The sequence below is a fragment of the Ranitomeya variabilis genome, chromosome 3 (assembly GCF_051348905.1).
Source record: "Ranitomeya variabilis isolate aRanVar5 chromosome 3, aRanVar5.hap1, whole genome shotgun sequence".
NCBI lineage: Eukaryota > Metazoa > Chordata > Amphibia > Anura > Dendrobatidae > Ranitomeya > Ranitomeya variabilis.
In genome coordinates, this window is record NC_135234.1 from 695,707,956 (window position 1) to 695,729,440 (window position 21,485).

Genomic DNA, 21,485 nt, shown 5'->3' on the forward strand with positions numbered 1-21,485 from the left:
ACAAGATGACAGTTGGTGTTTTCAAGTTCTATGGAGAGGGGACGAGCTAGAGGCAGACGCCGATTTTCCACTACTAGTTCCATAAAACCTCATGTGCACCAACTGTGATCATCTCTCTCAGGAAAGTTTGTATTCACTGAAGACAGAGCTTCCCAGTGAATTGAAAATGGTCGATCAGTCCAGGAGGAGAAAGAAGAACATTTCAGGCCTCTTTCACACTAGCGTCGTGCACGGCACGAGGCTATGCGTCGTTCTGTAGAAAAAACGCATCCTGCAAAATTGCTTGTAGGATGCGTTTTTTCTCCATAGAGTTGAATTAGCGACGCAGTGCCACACGTCGCAACCATCATGTGACGGTTGCGTCGTGTTGCGTCGGACCGTCGGCACAAAAAAAGTTACATGTAACTTTTTTTGTGCCTCGTGAGCGTCTTTTCCGACCGCGCATGCGCAGCCGGAACTCGGCCCCCTCCTCCCTGCATCCGCTGCCACCGTTGTGCGGCGCTTTCACAGTTAGCGTCGGTGCGCCGCAACGTCCCATAGCGACGTGCAGTGCACGACGCTAGTGTGAAAGTAGCCTCACCAGTAAGATATTTTACAAAGTTTACCATTTTCATGTGTACTATTGATTAACAAGAAAAAAAAAATAAAAAGGGCGGTTAATCTTTAATGGAGTTGTCCACTACAAGGACAACTCCTTCTTGATCTAAAAAAGTGCACACTCCCCTCCCGCGCCAGCATTGTTCCAGCGGTGTCCTAGTAGTGGACAACCACTTTAAAGGGAACCTGTCACCTGAATTTGGCGGGACCAGTTTTGGGTCATAGGGGCGGGGTTTTCGGGTGTTTGATTCACCCTTTCCTTACCCGCTGGCTGCATGCTGGCCGCAATATTGGATTGAAGTTCATTCTCTGACCTCTGGAGTACATGCCTGCACAAGGTAATATTGCCTTGCGCTGGCGTGTACTCCGGAGGACAGAGAATGAACTTCAATCCAATATTGCAGCCAGCATGCAGCCAGCGGGTAAGGAAAGGGTGAATCAAACACCCGAAAACCCCGCCCATATGACCCAAAACTGGTCCCGCCAAATTCAGGTGACAGGTTCCCTTTAAGTAAAAAAAAAAAAAAAAAAATGGCAGAAATTCTGTCGCAAATCCATACCTCCTCATGGTGCAGATTTTATTTTCAGATGTTAATAATTTTGAAAAAAAATTTAAAAAGTACTAACAGCCGTGGACTTTTTAATAAATTTTCTCGCTGGTCTTGATGAGGCGGGCATGGTTGATTCAGATGCTCCCTATTCACAAAGAGCTACATATTTGTGTGCCATGCCAAAAATATTACTCCAGCCATCCACCGCTTGCAGTCTATAAAATTAATTGAATGTTTTTTGCTTTTTTTAACTGTGCCTTTGATTATCCATCCCTCCAAATTTAGGCTTCTCAGATGAAGAAAAAAAAAAAATAAAAAAAAAAAAACACACAGCACATTCCCTGTGGAGAAAACTACTAAATATTCATCATAGTGCAGAACTTAAAATATTTCAAAATTAGCTGCTAATTAGCAGAACCAAAAAAAAGGCATGTAAGCAGCAAGAAATGTGGTAGAAGAAAAAGCTTCAAAATCAAAGGATGTTTTTTTTTTTTTTTTTAGCTAAATGTAAAAGAGCCTAAATAATGACTTAAATAAAAAATTCAAATTGAAAACTACGGTATTTGTTTTTAGAAAATAGAAAAAAAAATACATAAAAAATTTACCTTTATAAGTCTAAGTCTAACAGAGGTTAAAGGGAACCTGTCACCCCCAAAATTGAAGGTGAGCTAAGCCCACCGGCATCAGGGGCTTATCTACAGCATTCTGGAATGCTGTAGATAAGCCCCCGATGTATCCTGAAAGATGAGAAAAAGAGGTTAGATTATACTCACCCAGGGGCGGTCCGGTCCGGTTTGATGGGTGTCGCGGTCTGGTCCGGGGCCTCCCATCTTCATACGATGACGTCCTCTTCTGGTCTTCACGCTGCGGCTCCGGCGCAGGCGTACTTTGTCCTGTTGAGGGCAGAGCAAAGTACTGCAGGGCGCAGGTGCTGGGCCTCTCTGACCTTTCCCAGCGCTTGCGCACTGCAGTACTTTGCTCTGCCCTCAACAGGACAGATAAGTACGCCTGCGCCGGAGCCGCAGCGTGAAGACCAGAAGAGGACATCATCGTAAGAAGATGGGAGGCTCCGGACCGGACCGCGACACCCATCGGACCAGAACCGGACCAGGACCGCCACAGGGGGTGTAATAATCTAGCCTCTTTTTCTCATCTGTTAGGATACATTGGGGGCTTATCTACAGCATTACAGAATGCTGTAGATAAGCCCCTGATGCCGGTGGGCTTAGCTCACCTTCGATTTTGGGGGTGACAGGTTCCCTTTAAAAAGCATAAAAAATATAATTAGAAATAAAAGATTAAATGGTCCCTGTACTTTCAGGCAACTTGATCTCATTTGATAGATGATTGACAATCCAGAAATTCGCTTTCACGCAGATAAGCCATTGTTTACTGGCAGGAGCCATGCATACGGGAGGTGTGAGAAAGGAAACTCCAGCTCCTATAGTACTTCACCCAGTCAGGAAAAAAAAATTAAGGGAATGGATGTCAAGAGTATGAGGACAGTTACTGGACTGTAGAGCTGCTCAATTAAAGCAGCACTTAACGGGCCTTTACCACAAACAAAAGTTCAATTTAATTAACAGATAATTAACAGAATAATAATAATTTCCACTATTGGATGTGGTTATATAAAATGTTCCTGTGCTGAGATAATCATATATGTGCCCCTGCTGTGTAATGGATGTGTGACCGTACAGGAACATCGTCTGATCATACCACAGGTCCTGGGCAGGGGGAGAGGGTGTACAGACATTACAGCAGGGGATCGCAGCTGATTCTTTCTTTGAAGTAATACAGTTTTTAAAAACAAGAACTGAAATATTTTACCTAATAAAAACAATCAGTGGTGATCCCGTGCTGTCCTGTCTGTCTGCGTCCTCCCCTGCCCGGGAGCTGTGGTATGATCAGACCATGTTCCTGCACGGTCATACACAGCCATTATGCAGTACACAGCAGGGGCACATTTATAAGATTATCTCAGCACAGGAACATTTTTTTTTTCAAACACATGCAATTGTGGAAATAATTTTTATTCCAATTGATTAAAATTAATATTTGTTCTACTGGATTGACATGTCATAAATCTCAGTGGTGCTCATGAAATACTACAGTTTCCTTTTAGCTCTAGCTGTAGTGTTAGATGTCTAGCTGGCCACCCTTACCGATGTCAAAGTTATGTGAGAAAATAGGACCGCCCCCTTGACTCCTAAGCATAGAAAGAGCAGGGATTTTGAAAATACAAGTTATATTGAAACATTTTTCATAAATCTATTTACAAATCTGCAGAACTCATGCTGCCCTGCAATTTTCAAAATTCCATAATGAAGCACGTGCGGCGAGCTCCCTGTTCCTAGCAGCACAAGGCGGGATCCTGTACTAGAGATGGGTGAGAGGTGGAAGCCATCATTGTGTAACAGTTATAGGATATCTCCATAATGAAGCACGTGCGGCCAGCTCCCTGTTCCTAGCAGCACAAGGCGGGATCCTGTCCTAGAGATTGGGGAGAGGTGGAAGCCATCATTGTGTAACAGTTATAGGATATCTCCATAATGAAGCACGTGCGGCCAGCTCCCTGTTCCTAGCAGCACAAGGCGGGATCCTGTACTAGAGCTGGGGGAGAGGTAGAAGCCATCATTGTGTAACAGTTATAGGATATCTCTATAATGAAGCACGTGTGGCCAGCTCCCTGTTCCTAGCAGCACAAGGCGGGATCCTGTACTAGAGCTGGGGGAGAGGTGGAAGCCATCATTGTGTAACAGTTATAGGATATCTCCATAATGAAGCACGTGTGGCCAGCTCCCTGTTCCTAGCAGCACAAGGCGGGATCCTGTACTAGAGATGGGGGAGAGGTGGAAGCTATCATTGTGTAACAGTTATAGGATATCTCCATAATGAAGCACGTGCGGCCAGCTCCCTGTTCCTAGCAGCACAAGGCGGGATCCTGTACTAGAGATGGGGGAGAGGTGGAAGCCATCATTGTGTAACAATTATAGGATATCTCCATAATGAAGCACGTGTGGCCAGCTCCCTGTTCCTAGCAGCACAAGGCGGGATCCTGTCCTAGAGATGGGGGAGAGGTGGAAGCCATCATTGTGTAACAGTTATAGGATATCCTGTTGATGTGTCTATAAAAAAGGACCAGGTCAAAACTGGCCGGTTTTTACTTGTATCCTATTCCTGCTGGTCCCCCAAGTTCCCGTTTTTTCCGTTTTTTTTGTTTTTGTTTTCATAAACCCGCCACTTGGTTCCAGAAATATGGGCCATTTTAGTTTGTGCTCATTTTTATGGTCTTTACCAATCAGATGTTGCTCACAGGGTAATTCTGCAGAGCAGCCTAAAGACAAGTCGTCCCCCTCCAGAGAATCCTGTGCACACTGCCGTCTTCATAATCACCAGAAACATTACCACTAAATAAAAAAAAAGACCCATATGCTAAACAGTATAGCGGATGAAGGAAAAAAAAATGCAAGATAAAATACTCAAGGGAACAGTGCAGCGCTGCATAAGAAAAATGGAGCCGTGTCCACTAAGAAGAGCGGAGCCCGCAGATCACCGAGGGCGGCCGCACACCTACTCAACTCATCTACTGGAATTAGGACATAAGGATGACGCTCTGATCGATTCTTCATTTCCCAAAAGGTGAAGTTCCTAAATAACAAGCAGCACCAAGCTGGCCACCATTACAGAGAATAGTGACGGAGCAGCTCCCCTCCGCCGTACACCCACCAGTGCTTTATTACATATAAAGAATAGAACGTCGGCATTATGGACGGTCAGGAAGGAAATCTTTACTTCGCACAATCTACAATGCAGTTAAGATGGCCACTAAAAGGAAAACTTCATCACAGAGCAGATTGCAGCCGGCCGCCTGGCGTTAAATCTCAGTAATGGATATGCTGTCGTATGCCCAGGATGAATAAGCCGTACTGTGCACATTACATAAGAGGCGATTTACACAAGCTGCAATGTCCTCTGCAGCATGGAACAGAAAGACTGCACAAACAAAAAATTATAATTAATGGACAGTGCAAGAATGAGCAGCAGCAACGAGGCGGGCCTAACCCACGGGGACCAGCGGCAACAAGGCAGGCCTAACCCACAGGGACCAGCGGGAACAAGGCGGGCCTCACCCACGGGGACCAACGGCGACAAGGTGGGCCTCACCCACGGGGACCAGCGGCGACAAGGTGGGCCTCACCCACAGGGACCAACGGCGACAAGGTGGGCCTCACCCACGGGGACCAGCGGCAACAAGGCAGGCCTAACCCACAGGGACCAGCGGGAACAAGGCGGGCCTCACCCACGGGGACCAGCGGGAACAAGGCGGGCCTCACCCACGGGGACCAGCGGCGACAAGGTGGGCCTAACCCACGGGGACCAGCGGCAACAAGGCAGGCCTAACCCACAGGGACCAGCGGGAACAAGGCGGGCCTCACCCACGGGGACCAGCGGGAACAAGGCGGGCCTCACCCACGGGGACCAGCGGCGACAAGGTGGGCCTCACCCACGGGGACCAGCGGCGATAAGGTGGGTCTCACCCACAGGGACCAGCGGCGACAAGGTGGGCCTCACCCACAGGGACCAGCGGCGACAAGGTGGGCCTCACCCACAGGGACCAGCGGCGACAAAGTGGGCCTCACCCACGGGAACCTGGGTCGACAAGGCAGGCCTCATCCATGGAGACCAGCAGCGAAGAGGCAGGAGGTGGGCCCCACCCAGCATTGAGGCTGGTCCCACCCTCGGGGACAAGCAGCAAGGAGGCGGGCCCCACCCATGGAAACAAGCGGCAACGAGGCGGGCCCCACCCACATGAACAAGCAGCAGCGAGGCGGGCACATGTACAGGAATGAGCAGTAGGCTTTGCATACAAAAATGTGTAGTACAGAATACACGAATGAATACACCACAAGCAAATAAGCAGCAAGAAGGCCATCATACAAAAGATGGTGCAGTATGAAAGAGCCCAGACCCAATAATCAGCTGTCAGCATGTTTATATATACGGAATTAGAGGTCTGTATAGACGCCTAAACGAAGGCCTTTTGCAAATAAGGCTGCAAATGCACTGTGGGAGTGTCCATGCACTTAGAAGGAGGAGTTAGTGCATGAACACGCCCACAGTGCACTTACTGATTATGGCTTTTACCCTAGATTTCTCATGACCGGCACATCAGATCATTTTTACGGTGGTACAAATACATGTAGGGGCAGGATAGAGGAGCCATGTTACAACACGCAATCTGACACATGATATTGGAGGGGTGTGTGGTCTGTGCTCCACACTGCACAGACGGCAGGCAGACCAGAGTGCCACTTACTTTTCTGCTTGTAGTTTCGTCGTCTTCACAATCAGATCCTGGGTTTGTTCTTTTGCTGCCTAAAAAAACAAAAGAAAAAAAACCTCACTAAGAAATCTGAATAACCGAGACACTAAAGTGCAGAGGTAATAACCGTGCAGCTGATAAGAAGAGCTGCAATAACCATTATACACCAGTATAGGAAGGTTTCTGGGGGTGTAACAGATCATCGTAATAATGCAATGAAGAACACCAGAGACCCCCACAAGCTGAAGTGGCTGCTTACAGAGAACAGTAGTGCACAATGACCCTCAGATAGAAGACGACTGCAGGCTTAGAGAAAACAAGTCACCGATACCTGCTTTATACTGGGTATAAAACATCACAGTCACATCAGCAGGAGCCATATTACTGCGCTAGAATATATAACTCAGCTACAAACACGAATTTCCTTTTTTTCTCCATTATTATTATTGCCCGTCTATAGTAATCATCAGGTACACAGAGGAAATAATGAATGGTAATCCTCGGTGCCGCCATAGGTAATGTAGGCCTCCAATACTGAACACAGGAGCTGCTCACAGCAGGAACAACCACAGTAGTTATACCTGTTACCGGCCTGGTGAGCAGCAGTGGGGCACGCGAAATAAAGGTGCAGATCTGTTCACAATCCGTTAATAGTAATAATCTTTATTTTTATATAGCGCTAACATATTCCGCAGACATTATCATCACTGTCCCCGATGGGGCTCACAATCTAAATTCCCTACCAGTAAGTCTTTGGAGTGTGGGAGGAAACCCACGCAAACACGGGGAGAACATACAAACTCGCCATCATGTCTTCTATTTACATAAGATCAGAGACTAGTATTATGGATTGGCCTTAGGACTCATACAGATGTCTGTGCAAATCGATGCAAGAATGTACAGGCTGACCATGGGTCCCCTGAACCGGACAGTCTCAGAAATATGCACAGTTGACATGCTCCAGTTAGAGTAGCGGGAAGTCCATGCATTAGTGGTCCGTGCTTGGACATCTAAGGCTACTTTCACACTAGCGTTAACTGCAATACGTCGCAAATGCGTCATTTTGCCGAAAAAACGCATCCTGCAAATGTGCTTGCAGGATGCGTTTTTTCTGCATTGACTAACATTAGCGACGCATTTGCGACGCATTGCCACACGTCGCGACGGTTGCGCCGTGCTGTGGCGGACCGTCGGGACCAAAAAACGTTACACGCCCCCACCTCCCCGCACTTCCCTGCACCCCACAATGGGGCAGCGGATGCGCTGGAAAAATGCATCCGCTGCACCCGTTGTGCGGCGGAGACAACGCTAGCGTCGGGAACCTCGGCCCGACGCACCGTGACGGGCCGAGCCCGACGCTAGTGTGAAAGAAGCCTAAATGAGTCGTTACTCTTGACAGATCCAAAAAGATATTGATGGACCGCATTGCATTTTAAAAGGGAACCTTTATTAGAGCTGTGTGTTATTACAACTGACGCAGTACAGCAGAGGTGAACATTGTCTCATTACAAAACACATCTAAGCTGCAACTCGCCTCTTTGCCTTCAGCAGAGCTGTGCGTGGCTAAAACTAACACATCTTTAGCTTTAATCTCACACACTCAGTGGGGGGGGGGGAGACAGTAAAGTAGGGCTAATAGCACAGTGAGAGGAGAGCTGCAGCTGTAAATAAGTTTGTAATGAGACAAACATCAGTTTTGCCGAGTACAGTTATAGTTGCTAGTCAGTACACGGCACACACTGGTAACGCTTCCTTTCATTAAAATAAGTTCTGTAGACAAATTTTCGAAGAGATCCGTGTCCATCCCACGAATCTTAACAGCACATTTAGGCTATGTTCACACACTGCAATTTTGCTGTGTTTCTTTGCTCTGTAGGCAAAACCTGCTCTCTTGGCAGTAAAGAAGCCGCTTAAAAAAAAGCATGCTTTGCTGTGTTTTTAAAGTTCATTTGCCTCTTGTGCATGCTGATAGTGCCTTTTCCTGAGTTTTCTGCACCAATAAAGCCTCCGTGTTTTGCACTTGCTGCTATCTATGGGTGAAAAAAAATAATGCAAAAACGCTGAAAGAAGTGAATGAAGTCAGATATGCTGCAGTTTTCAAAAACACAGCAGTGTTCCAATTCAGTCAGGGAAAAAAAAAGTTGTGCAAGAAACTTCTGAGCTTTTGCTGGTGCAGTAAAACACAGCTTTTAAATTTGCATAAAAAAGCAGTAAAAAAAAAAAAAAAAAGGTGCAAAAATCCAAAAAGTGTGAACATAGCCTTACATACGAAGAAAGACGCGGATTTCTCTGGACTAAGACATCAGATCACAGACATCAAGGTACATTTTATTCAGCTTCCTATGTGACCATATACAGTTGTGGCCAAAAGTATTGTTGACACCCCTGCAATTCTGTCAGATAATACTCACTTTCTTCCTGAAAATTATTGCAAACACAAATTCTTTGGTATTATTATCTTCATTTAATTTGTCTTAAACGAAAAAACACAAAAAGAATTGTCCTAAAGCCAAATTGGATATAATTCCACACCAAACATAAAAAAGGGGTGGACAAAAGTATTGGCACTGTTCGAAAAATCATGTGATGCTTCTCGAATTTGTGTAATTAACAACACCTGTAAGGCTACTTTCACACTAGCATCGGGCCGACGTTCCCGACGCTAGCGTTGTCTCCGCCGCACAACGGGGGCAGCGGATGCATTTTTCCAGCGCATCCGCTGCCCCATTGTGAGGTGCGGGGAAGTGCGGGGAGGTGGGGCCGGAGTTCCGGCCACGCATGCGCGGTCGGAAAAAGCGGACTGTCATGAGCAAAAAACGTTACATGTAGCGGTTTTTGCTCCCGACGGTCCGCCACTGCACGACGCATCCGTCGCACGATGGGTGCGACGTGTGGCAATCCGTCACAATGCATCGCTTCATGTTAATCAATGATGAAAAAACGCATCCTGCAAACACTTTTGCAGGATGCGTTTTTTCGGCAAAACGACGCATTGTGACGGAATGCAGTTAACGCTAGTGTGAAAGTAGCCTAACTTACCTGTGGCACCTAACAGGTGTTGGCAATAACTAAATCACACTTGCAGCCAGTTGACATGGATTAAAGTTGACTCAACCTCTGTCCTGTTTCCTTGTGTGTACCACATTGAGCATGGAGAAAAGAAAGAAGATCAAAGAACTGTCTGAGGACTTGAGAAACCAAATTGTGAGGAAGCATGAGCAATCTCAAGGCTACAAGTCCATCTCCAAAGACCTGAATGTTCCTGTGTCTACCGTGCGCAGTGTCATCAAGAAGTTTAAAGCCCATGGCACTGTGGCTAACCTCCCTAGATGTGGACGGAAAATAAAAATTGACAAGAGATTTCAACGCAAGATTGTGCGGATGTTGGATAAAGAACCTCGACTAACATCCAAACAAGTTCAAGCTGCCCTGCAGTCCGAGGGTGCAACAGTGTCAACCCGTACTATCCGTCGGCGTCTGAATGAAAAGGGACTGTATGGTAGGAGACCCAGGAAGACCCCACTTCTTACCCCGAGACATAAAAAAGCCAGGCTGGAGTTTGCCAAAACTTACCTGAAAAAGCCTAAAACGTTTTGGAAGAATGTTCTCTGGTCAGATGAGACAAAAGTAGAGCTTTTTGGGCTAAGGCATCAACATAGAGTTTACAGGAGAAAAAAAAGAGGCATTCAAAGAAAAGAACACGGTCCCTACAGTCAAGCATGGTGGAGGTTCCCTGATGTTTTGGGGTTGCTTTGCTGCCTCTGGCACTGGACTGCTTGACCGTGTGCATGGCATTATGAAGTCTGAAGACTACCAACAAATTCTGCAGCATAATGTAGGGCCCAGTTTGAGAAAGCTGGGTCTCCCTCAGAGGTCATGGGTCTTCCAGCAGGATAATGACCCAAAACACACTTCAAAAAGCACTAGAAAATGGTTTGAGAGAAAGCACTGGAGACTTCTAAGGTGGCCAGCAATGAGTCCGGACCTGAATCCCATAGAACACCTGTGGAGAAATCTAAAAATGGCAGTTTGGAGAAGGCACCCTTCAAATATCAGGGACCTGGAGCAGTTTGCCAAAGAAGAATGGTCTAAAATTCCAGCAGAGCATTGTAAGAAACTCATTGATGGTTACCGGAAGCGGTTGGTCGCAGTTATTTTGGCTAAAGGTTGTGCAACCAAGTATTAGGCTGAGGGTGCCAATACTTTTGTCTGGCCCATTTTTGGAGTTTTGTGTGAAATGATCAATGTTTTGCTTTTTTGCTTCATTCTCTTTTGTGTTTTTTCATTTAAGACAAATTAAATGAAGATATTAATACCAAAGAATTTGTGATTGCACTCATTTTCAGGAAGAAACTGAGTAATATCTGACAGAATTGCAGGGGTGTCAATACTTTTGGCCACAACTGTAGATGGTTAGCAGGATTGATTCTACTGAGATTCCTATTATTGGTATTCTGCTTTTTGAGACTGGGTTCAGCCTGCCATTAAAAGAAATCAATACTAAATCTATGAGCAGATCTGTGTGCTCACCATCATCACGGACAGATGGAGAAGCTGACTGCTGTTGCATATACACACAAACAACTGCGCACGCACGCACACACACGGGACTTGACGTTTTGATCAGACATAACAGACCGAAAATATGCTCCCCTGAACCTGGCCTTAGAGCAATAATAAAAAAAATAAATAAATACTCATCTTGTGTTATTCTTGCCTTAAAAGTAAGAAGGAGCTTGATATAAATTTCAATGAAAACCCAATGATACATGTCAAGAACCTCAACAGTACCTTAGTGCTGATCTTTGTATGTCATTTCCATCCTATAACATCCAGTGAGCAATTTTTTCTCCTAAACCACAGTTGGCATTTTATTTTTCTGATTCAGTGCTCCATAGAGGCACTACAGGTCCTTCTCAAAAAATTAGCATATAGTGTTAAATTTCAATATTTACCATAATGTAATGATTACAATTAAACTTTCATATATTATAGATTCATTATCCACCAACTGAAATTTGTCAGGTCTTTTATTGTTTTAATACTGATGATTTTGGCATACAACTCCTGATAACCCAAAAAACCTGTCTCAATAAATTAGCATATTTCACCCGTCCAATCAAATAAAAGTGTTTTTTAATAACAAACAAAAAAACCATCAAATAATAATGTTCAGTTATGCACTCAATACTTGGTCGGGAATCCTTTGGCAGAAATGACTGCTTCAATGCGGCGTGGCATGGAGGCAATCAGCCTGTGACACTGCTGAGATGTTATGGAGGCCCAGGATGCTTCAATAGCGGCCTTAAGCTCATCCAGAGTGTTGGGTCTTGCGTCTCTCAACTTTCTCTTCACAATACCCCACAGATTCTCTATGGGGTTCAGGTCAGGAGAGTTGGCAGGCCAATTGAGCACAGTAATACCATGGTCAGTAAACCATTTACCAGTGGTTTTGGCACTGTGAGCAGGTGCCAGGAAGCATGAAGTGCTCCAAAATCTCCTGATAGCTAGCTGCATTGACCCTGCCCTTGATGAAACACAGTGGACCAACACCAGCAGCTGACATGGCACCCCACACCACTGACTGTGGGTACTTGACACTGGACTTCAGGCATTTTGGCATTTCCTTCTCCCCAGTCTTCCTCCAGACTCTGGCACCTTGATTTCCGAATGACATGCAAAATTTGCTTTCATCAGAAAAAAGTACTTGGGACCACTTAGCAACAGTCCAGTGCTGCTTCTCTGTAGCCCAGGTCAGGCGCTTCTGCCGCTGTTTATGGTTCAAAAGTGGCTTTACCTGGGGAATGCGGCACCTGTAGCCCATTTCCTGCACACGCCTGTGCACGGTGGCTCTGGATGTTTCCACACCAGACTCAGTCCACTGCTTCCTCAGGTTCCCCAAGGTCTGGAATCGGTCCTTCTCCACAATCTTCCTCAGGGTCCGGTCACCTCTTCTCGTTGTACAGCGTTTTCTGCCACATTTTTGCCTTCCAACAGACTTACCATTGAGGTGCCTTGATACAACACTCTGGGAACAGCCTATTTGTTGAGAAATTTCTTTCTGGGTCTTACCCTCTTGCTTGAGGGTGTCAATGATGGCCTTCTTGACATCTGTCAGGTCGCTAGTCTTACCCATGATGGGGGTTTTGAGTAATGAACCAGGCAGGGAGTTTTTAAAAGCCTCAGGTATCTTTTGCATGTGTTTAGAGTTAATTAGTTGATTCAGAAGATTAGGGTAATAGGTCGTTTAGAGAACCTTTTCTTGATATGCTAATTTATTGAGACAGGTTTTTTGGGTTATCAGGAGTTGTAGGCCAAAATCATCAGTATTAAAACAATAAAAGACCTGACAAATTTCAGTTGGTGGATAATGAATCTATAATATATGAAAGTTTAATTGTAATCATTACATTATGGTAAATAATGAAATTTAACACTATATGCTAATTTTTTGAGAAGGACCTGTATATGGAAAAAAAAAAAAATCCGGCTACCAGATGCCACCACTAGGGGGAGCCTGAGAGTTTATCGCAGACAATTTACTGTACACATCGAGCAGATACTCTCAGCATTCACAAGAATGATGGACCAAGATCCCTCACAGCAGTATACGTATGCAAAGAGGCATATAAGCATGAGCACTGCCACTCTCTGCAATGTCCACCACTGCAATCAAACTTCTTCCCGCGGACGAGATTAGGTTGCACATCGTGGACAAAGAAACATCAAGATCTCTGGAGATGGACGTGTAACCTTGAGATTGTTGATATTTTTCAAGAATTTTGGTTCTCTAAATTCTCTTCTCTTTTTGTTCTCCATGCTCAGTGTAGCCCCAATAATGCAAAGACTGAATCAACTTCTCCGCTTTTTATCTGTTTTTTTTCTCAACACGTGACGTGGAGTGCGCCTGCTCGGGTTAATTTATCGTCCATAACTCAATAATGCCTTTAACCTCTGTGGTAGGCTATAAAGTGAGCATCAGTCACATCGCCACATATTCAGCACACTCCGGTTGCTTAACTGAGTAGTTGGCTACATCCATCCCCATTTTGGGCCAATAAAAGTTATCTGTGACACTCATTTGCAACTCATGGACATATGGGATTCCATACTGGCCATGACACATTGGTAGGGATGGTGCCTGATACACCCACTTCCCTGCTCCTCAGCCCAGATACACACCAGCCATGGGCACGGCTGACACCCCCAACTCCGGTTCCAGACATAGTCTTTCCTGGAATTACATCCGCAGGGGTCACAAGTTAGGGATGCACCAGGGTTGCTTCTGCTCGAGGAAAATGTGCATGGCACGATGCTAAAAATGTACTATAAGGTACCAGAGAAAGCTGGGATACAGTGTAGCTTGCGAAGATTTCATTTTCTGGCACAGAACACCAAAGATGTGCTACATTAACAAAGTGAGCTATAAGTTCTGTTGTACAAAACTCTAGCCCATATAAATTCTCTCCTTTATCCGAGTTCAGTTCTGTTCTGTGAGATGAAAAATGACCATTGAAGGTAAAGGTGGTAAAACCAGGTGACATCTCACCTGCAATAAAGCCACCAGAAATTGCTGAACACACAAGATGGATCTCCTGTGCCGAGATGCAGTCACCATATGTTTCCATTACATCTGCTGCCGCCCATTAGCTTAGATGTTATTCTCACCTGCTCCGAAATTCCAATCATAAGCAATGTTATCAGAGAAACAAGCTCCCCGGAGCCTTGTAAGATGCAGCGCACAGCTGGAGCTCACTGATCAGGCTTCCCTCACAGAACATTGCCCAGGTCCCGTGTAACACACATTACAGGAGCACGACAATTCTTTATGGGAATGTCTACGGAAATAAAGCTAAATCGCCATATAATTGGGTTATATATACGGTAGTTGCGGGTCTACCAGGGAAGGGTGTGGTCGCCCCAGGACCCCGCACTCAGAGCAGCCCACCAGGAGCTATACTACACTTAACTGGAAAAATTGAAAAAAAAACATTAAAAACTGACGTGTTTCAGGGTGGGTCGCCACCCTTCGTAAGAGTTTTTTTCTAATGGACCAATAATAAAAATAATCAATTTCTTCTACTTCTAATGGATGGATGTGCTGGATTTCTCCCCTTCTGCTCATTATCGCCGAGTGCCAGCTGAATACTGCACCTGATATGAAACACTTTTGAGCAAAGAGGTTCGCACTTGGTGGGACCATAAGACGCTAACTGACCATCTTGAGAGAAAAATGATACCTCAAGGTCTGAGTTTGAAAAAGGTACCTACTTACAATTTCTGTGACGATTTTTTGAGCTGTTGGAATGATATCCTTACAAAATGTTTCCAGGAATTAATGGATTTAATCAGAAAACATGAGGAACCAAAATTTGAGGACTTAAAAAGAAAATATATATATTGAAGAGGTGCGTTCCGCTCTTGACAAATATGCAGACACAACTGAATATGACAATTTACATAAGAAGATGCAACACAATTTAACTGTGCTGGAGGATACTATATTAAAAACTAAGAAAATAAAATGGATTATAAAAACAAACGAGTGTATACTATACACGGAAAATAACTAACACCAGGACTGGATCACAAAGACACGCTTCACACCAGGATAGGAACATTTCTACTAAACAGGTCTCCTGTTCCTCCATGGAACGAGGCTCCACTGATTACAGCTCAGATACATTACTCGAGCGTTGCAAAAGTTACCGCAATTTGTAAAGTCCGACTTTTTATCGTCCACAGGACCAGCCCTGGACCTCTTCTAGACACTAGATTGAAAATCTTTAAGTGACCATGTAAAAACAAAATTATACCGAAAAAAAAATCTAAGTAGGGATCAGTTTGAAGCCGTCAGTAAACCACAACCTTGTCATTAGACAATCTGACGAGGCTGGATGAGTAGTAGGCATGGACTATACCTTGAATTTGTAACAAGTCTCTGTGATTCTTAATAATAAAGGCACATACAGACGGCTTGATTCTGACCCCACAACTATTGTTAAAAATAATCTAAATGTCTTGATCACTTTAGGAGTTCTTAAAAACTAAAGAGAAGAAATACTATTTGCCAGAGCATCCCATTCTTTTAATATTCCATGGTCTACACAAGACTCACAAAAATGTATTTCCCCCGCTATTACCTATCATAGCTGACTCGGATCACCCAATGAAAAAAAAAACCACAATCAGTGAATGGTTGGATACTTACTTGCAGCCACTAGTTTCCAGCATACCTTACTACCTCAATAGATAGCTTAACTTTGCTGCAGGTATTTGATAATTTCAAGTGATATTCAAATTATTTTGAATGTTTTTTCATGCGATGTACTGAATTTGTATTCGGTTATTCCACATCATCGTGCCACCAGGGCCATTCAATAATCACACTGAAATGAAACATATTAGACTTGAACTTCAATACTTAAGACAATTTTTTCATGTTTAATTCTGAATATTTTTTGCAAATGGAAGGAGCCCTAATGGGCTCAAAATTTTCACCTTCGCTTGCCATCCTATACATGGCCTGGTGGGAACAGAGAAATATCTTCCAATTCATCAAATCCATTTTTTTCATGATGTGGTTTGGTACGGACAACATGTTGACGATCTGTTAATTGTGTCGTCTGGCGACATTTCGTTTCTTATTTGAATTCGTATGATCTCAACCTAAGGTTTATTCTCCTGGCAACTGCACTCCTTTTCTGGATTTATATCTTCAAGGCGATCAAGCCGTTGACAAAGTCGATACATCACAATATAGAAAAGACACCAAACTTTTTGGATACACATTTTAGACAACAAAATCCCGAATGGCATGAGTTTTAAAATAATATACAGGGTGGGCCATTTATATGGATACACCTAAATAAAATGGGAATGGTTGGTGATATCAACTTCCGGTTTGTGGCACATTAGTATATCGAAGGGGGGGAACTTTTCAAGATGGGTGGTGACCATGGAGGCCATTTTGAAGTTGGCCATTTTGGATCCAACTTTATTTTCTCCTTGGGAAGAGGGTCATGTGACACATCAAACTTATTGAGAATTTCACAAGAAAAACAATGGTGTGCTTAGGTTTAACGTTGCTTTATTCTTTCAGAAATTATTTACAAGTTTATGGCCACTTATATAATGTGTTCAAAGTGCTGCCCATTGTGTTGGATTGTCAATGCAACCCTCTTTCCCACTCTTGACACACTGATAGCAACACGGCACAAGAAATGCTAGCACAGGCTTCCAGTATCCATTGTTTCAGATGCTGGGGTCATCTGAAGACAATTGTCTATGTTGTGAAGATACGAGATGCGCAGCATCTGAAACAACGAATACTGGAAAGGTAAGAAATGTAAGTCACCATCTATAATTGTTATGTAGCACTGGTATCTACTACTACATGGTCACCATATGGTGGTAATATCAGTGTAGGTCTTTGTCTTTATTTTTTATTAACAGTGTGGTCATCTGCTGAGGTTTCCCTATACCCACTATTAGGGGGCGACAATGTAGCTGTACATACGGTTACCTGGTCAGGACCCTATTAATATCTTTCTGTAGACAGGGTCACAATGGCTATATGATGTAAATAACCAGATATTGGACTCCTTAAATGTGGCAGGCTGCCCACTACACCAGCGGACCTTTTCACCCACTACACCAGCAGACCATTTCACCCACTACACCAGCAGACCTTTTCACCCACAGCTGTACCTCTTTAATATCTATGCCTTCCTCCATTCTCAGGTTTTTCACAGCTTTAATTGAAAAAGTATTCAAAGTTGAGACAGTAGAAAGCAAAATCTCTGGTCTGTTTTCACAAGCCGGGAGCAGATGGGATCCCCTTCATTGAACACTACAAATTAATGAAAAATCCTGCGTCCCATGTCACCCGGAGATTTAAAGCAGAGGTAGTTTATTCCTGTAGCTGTTAATAAAGGACACTTTAGCAGAGCTAAGCGAGCTTGTCAGTGTACACAATGCTAAATGAGATTCCAGAGAATTATGGATTAATTGCCTGTGAAATTAAGAGCACTTGGAGAACTTGCCAAAACAGAAAGCACCAAGCAGCCGCCGTACGTTTTCCTCCAAGTCCCGCTAGGCTCGTCTACAGCGAGGCCATTCAGAAAGCTGGTGTTCAGCACAACAATACAATGGTACACTGGCCCATGAATGCGCGTGTCATATTGCATCATATGAGCCCAGCACATCACCACACACAGTATGATAGCTCCGTGGCTGCCAAGCCCAGCACAAAAAGGGATCTGTTTGGACGTCTCCACAAGCCACTCCGGATCCCACATCATGGCCCGCATTTTGTTTTATTTTCAAGACAAAGGCAGATCGCCATCCTTGGCCCGAAGCCTTGACAGCAAAAATAATTACCGAGTAATAAAATCAAAGCATGTGACGACAACATGGATATCAGCCTGTTCTGCTGAACAATGATAAATGCATTTCTTCCTAATTAGCTCAAAGCTGTCCAAAGTTTCTTTTAGATATTAATCTCAGTAATCACCAGGTACACGCTATGCGAGATGCTTAAAGAAAATGTATCTGGATGATATTACTACTGAAACTACTGGTACAGCTGTAAAGTTCCTATTGCAACAAGAAAAATTATACCTATTTTGCGGTAAGCCGATGTGCTGGCGGTGAGAAATCCTGCTTTGAAGCCACATGCAAATTTTCCAGAAGTTTATTGGAGGCGTGTCATTGCACTCTTATGGACACGCCCCCAATGGATTCCAGACTAATATGCATACGGCTTCAAAGCTCGGCTTCTCAGTAATAACACATCAGATTACTATAAAACTGATATCATTTGTATTGTTGCAATTGGACAGATACAGCCACATAACTAGTTTCACTGGTAAAATGGCCCCGACAGGTTCCCTTTAAAAATTGCAATTCTTATTTAGCTCTGCACACTGTGACCACTATTAAAATTAAGGGATATGGGTGTGACAGATATATCCCTTAATTGTTATATCCCTATACACACACGTCTCATATTCTCCAGCAATATCGAGACTTGCTAACATGTCACTCCCTCCTCTATCCTCCAAAACAGAGAGCTGCTCTCATGGACCTGGAGCATCTATGAAGTACATGGGTGACCATTTATTAGCCATGATCACCTGATGGTCACACTGGTTTTATTTTTCAAAGGATCACTTTAAAAAGGGAATCTGTCAGAATGATCCACCCTGTATCTGATGTCACTTTTCCCTTTCCCTTCTGGGTGTCTGTAAAAGAAACGGTGAGGCTAAAGCTTTGAATTGCAGTTCTAAGCCATTTTGTCGAGGGCAGAGTGAAATTGCAGTGCGCATGCGTCGGCGCTCTTTGGCCTAATCCTGCGCATGCGCACTGCAGTACTTTGCTCTGCCATCGGCAGGTCTTTTTCTTGTCTTGCAGACCAGATTGGTGGCATATAGACAGCATATCAGAACGCTGTGTAGGAGGGCTTACAGGTACCAGCCTTATCTCATATGGGAAAAACCTGGTGACAAGTTCCCTTTAATTTATTTTTAAAATAAAATCAAATTTAAAAGTTTATATACGGTAATTAAAAAAAGTGATACATTCCTTTTAAGTCTTTGTGAAAATTAAAAATTCATGTACATAGAGAACATAGAAAGCCCCACAGTCACACAAGAGGAGATACCTTCAGACGGCTGGTCATGTCTTCACAGCAGTTGCTCATCGCCTGGACATCTTCATTTATACTTTCAAGCTCCTTATTAAAACAAAAAATAAAATTATATAATTAAAGTCACAAAAAGTACAATATTACATACTCCTGCTGCCGTCGTCATCATAGGTTATTCAGTTTTGAAGATTCTGAAGGACACTGATAATAGGTGGGCCTACAGGTTGGTGTTTCTTCTCTGAATACATGGGGGCAAAAGTATAATCTGTGAATTATGGTAAATGCTGTCAGTTGGGTGCATGTAGTATACAAATAAGAAAACCGAGTACCTATCTTCTGACCCACCAGGACCCCAGATCTGTCCCTCAGCAGACATAGATGGGTCCTAATGACCTGCAATGGGGGCAGTAAGCGTTCTGTCCAGGTGTCCGAGAGATTCTGTGACAAAGGATCTTAACAGAGTATTTGGCATTTTGCTACCCCAGGGGTACTCTGGTGAAACTTCTTGTCACTGGAGATACCTGGCTTGAAAAAGTTGAGAAACGTGGAGCTCTATATAATATGATATATACCATATATAACCTGCTCTAGAATGACACATAGCAGCACACAACCAACGAGATCTGTGCCGCCGTCATAATGGAGCTGGTTCAGATTGGACACAACTGTAATTCTCAGCTGATAGCAGGACTGGCCATTAGACATGATTAAGATTTCCACTACTTTTTGATTTTACTTTTTACTTTTGATTGCTGACGTATCCTTAGAATAGGAAATCAATGTCTGATTGGCCAGGGTCCGACACCGGCACCTCTGCTGATATGCTGTTATTGGTGTCGGGGGCGGCAGATGCCAGCCGGAAGTGCTCACTTGCGGAGCTGGCCATCTTCTGATAGGGGCCGCCGCAGATTACTGCACATCCGCCTCCTATTGATTTGAATAATAGGCGGATGTGTAGTACCAAGCCACCACCGCCAATAACAGCTGATCGGCGGAGGTGTTTCACCACTGGAGTGGTGTCACGAATGAAAGTTCTAAGCACCTATTATTGCACTCAGCAGCTGCCATCTTAATCTGTTCCTGGCACTGCTCCAGTCCGTCTTCTGCAGGTTGTGACCTGCCGGATCTCTTCAGTGTCTGCTGGAGGTCACTACTCATTGTAAGTCTATGGGGACAGAACAAGGCTCACACAGATTACACTGAGAGCTTGAGACTGAAACCACTGACTTGCGGCCAGTTAGAAGTTGTGATCACAAAATGACAGATCAGCATCAGAGCACCGAGGGAAGAGCTGAAGACGGCGGCTGGTAGGTGTAACACTAGAGGCAGGAACTTACATCAGTGGCGCCACTCCAGTGCTGAAATAAAAGGAACGTTGGAGTGGTGCTTGAATGCTCTGGAGCATGGAAAAGAGAAGCCAAAAGTGTTGATTAACTACTTCAGTCTCCTCTTCAGGGGCCCCAGCAGTCTCTTAACAAGGTTAAAAAAAGGTGTGTCATCCAAAAAGCTGTTTAAATCAGGTTTTTGTGACATGTATTTTTTTTTTCATATCGTTGTCCGTAAGAGGAAAATTAGTAACCCTGCAGTTTTCACACTGGCTTCTAGACTTTTTTTTAGACATCTCTATACATAGCTGATAACAAGGATCAAAGTTTTAATAAATACTTTAATACAAAGGATAGAATTAGAGTCTGGTCATTGTAGCTATGGTACATGTGGATTTCATGAAACCAAAATAATTTAGAGAGTCTATAAAAAAAAAAGGGGCAAGGGCCAGTGTGAAAATTTCAAGATCTATTTTTTGTATTTTTAATAGAGATTGTTTTTTTATTTATTTATTTTTTTTTTTTTGGGGGGGGGGGGCTTTTCCATATTTATTAAAAAAGAAGTTACATTTAGCCAATAGCACATTTTCTCATGCTACCTTCCCCTTAAACAGGAAAAGTGACATTTACAATAGTGACAGACTATTTGTGTATGTGCACACGTTGCGGATTTGCCTGCTGCGGATTCGCAGCAGTTTTCCATCAGGTTTACAGTACCATGTAAACCTATGGAAAACCAAATCCGCAGTGCCCATGGTGCGGAAAATACTGCACGGAAACGCTGCATTGTATTCTCTGCAGCATGTCAATTCTTTGTGCGGATTCCGCAGCGTTTTACACCTGTTCCTGTATAGCAGGTGGTAAAACGCAGGTGAAATCCGCACAAAAAATGCTGGAAATCCACAGGTAAAACGCATGCGTTTTCCCGCAAAACAGAAGCGTTTTTAGCTTGCAGAATGCTTGCGTTTTACAAGCGATTTGAAGCATCGTTGGAAAAGTGATTGACAGGTTGGTCACACAAGCATATGATTGACAAG

At 44.0% G+C, this 21,485-nt stretch overlaps 1 protein-coding gene across 1 annotated transcript in view; it reads right to left on the minus strand.

Moving 5' to 3' along the window:
• COG6 (component of oligomeric golgi complex 6) overlaps positions 1-21,485 on the minus strand; it is a 129,014-nt gene that overhangs the window by 103,457 nt on the left and 4,072 nt on the right. The window contains exons 3-4 of the mRNA XM_077298167.1: positions 19,139-19,210; positions 6,469-6,527 (exon numbers count right to left, since the gene is read on the minus strand). Of these exons, the coding sequence (XP_077154282.1) occupies positions 6,469-6,527; positions 19,139-19,210 (131 nt within the window). The remainder of the gene's footprint in view (positions 1-6,468; positions 6,528-19,138; positions 19,211-21,485) is intronic.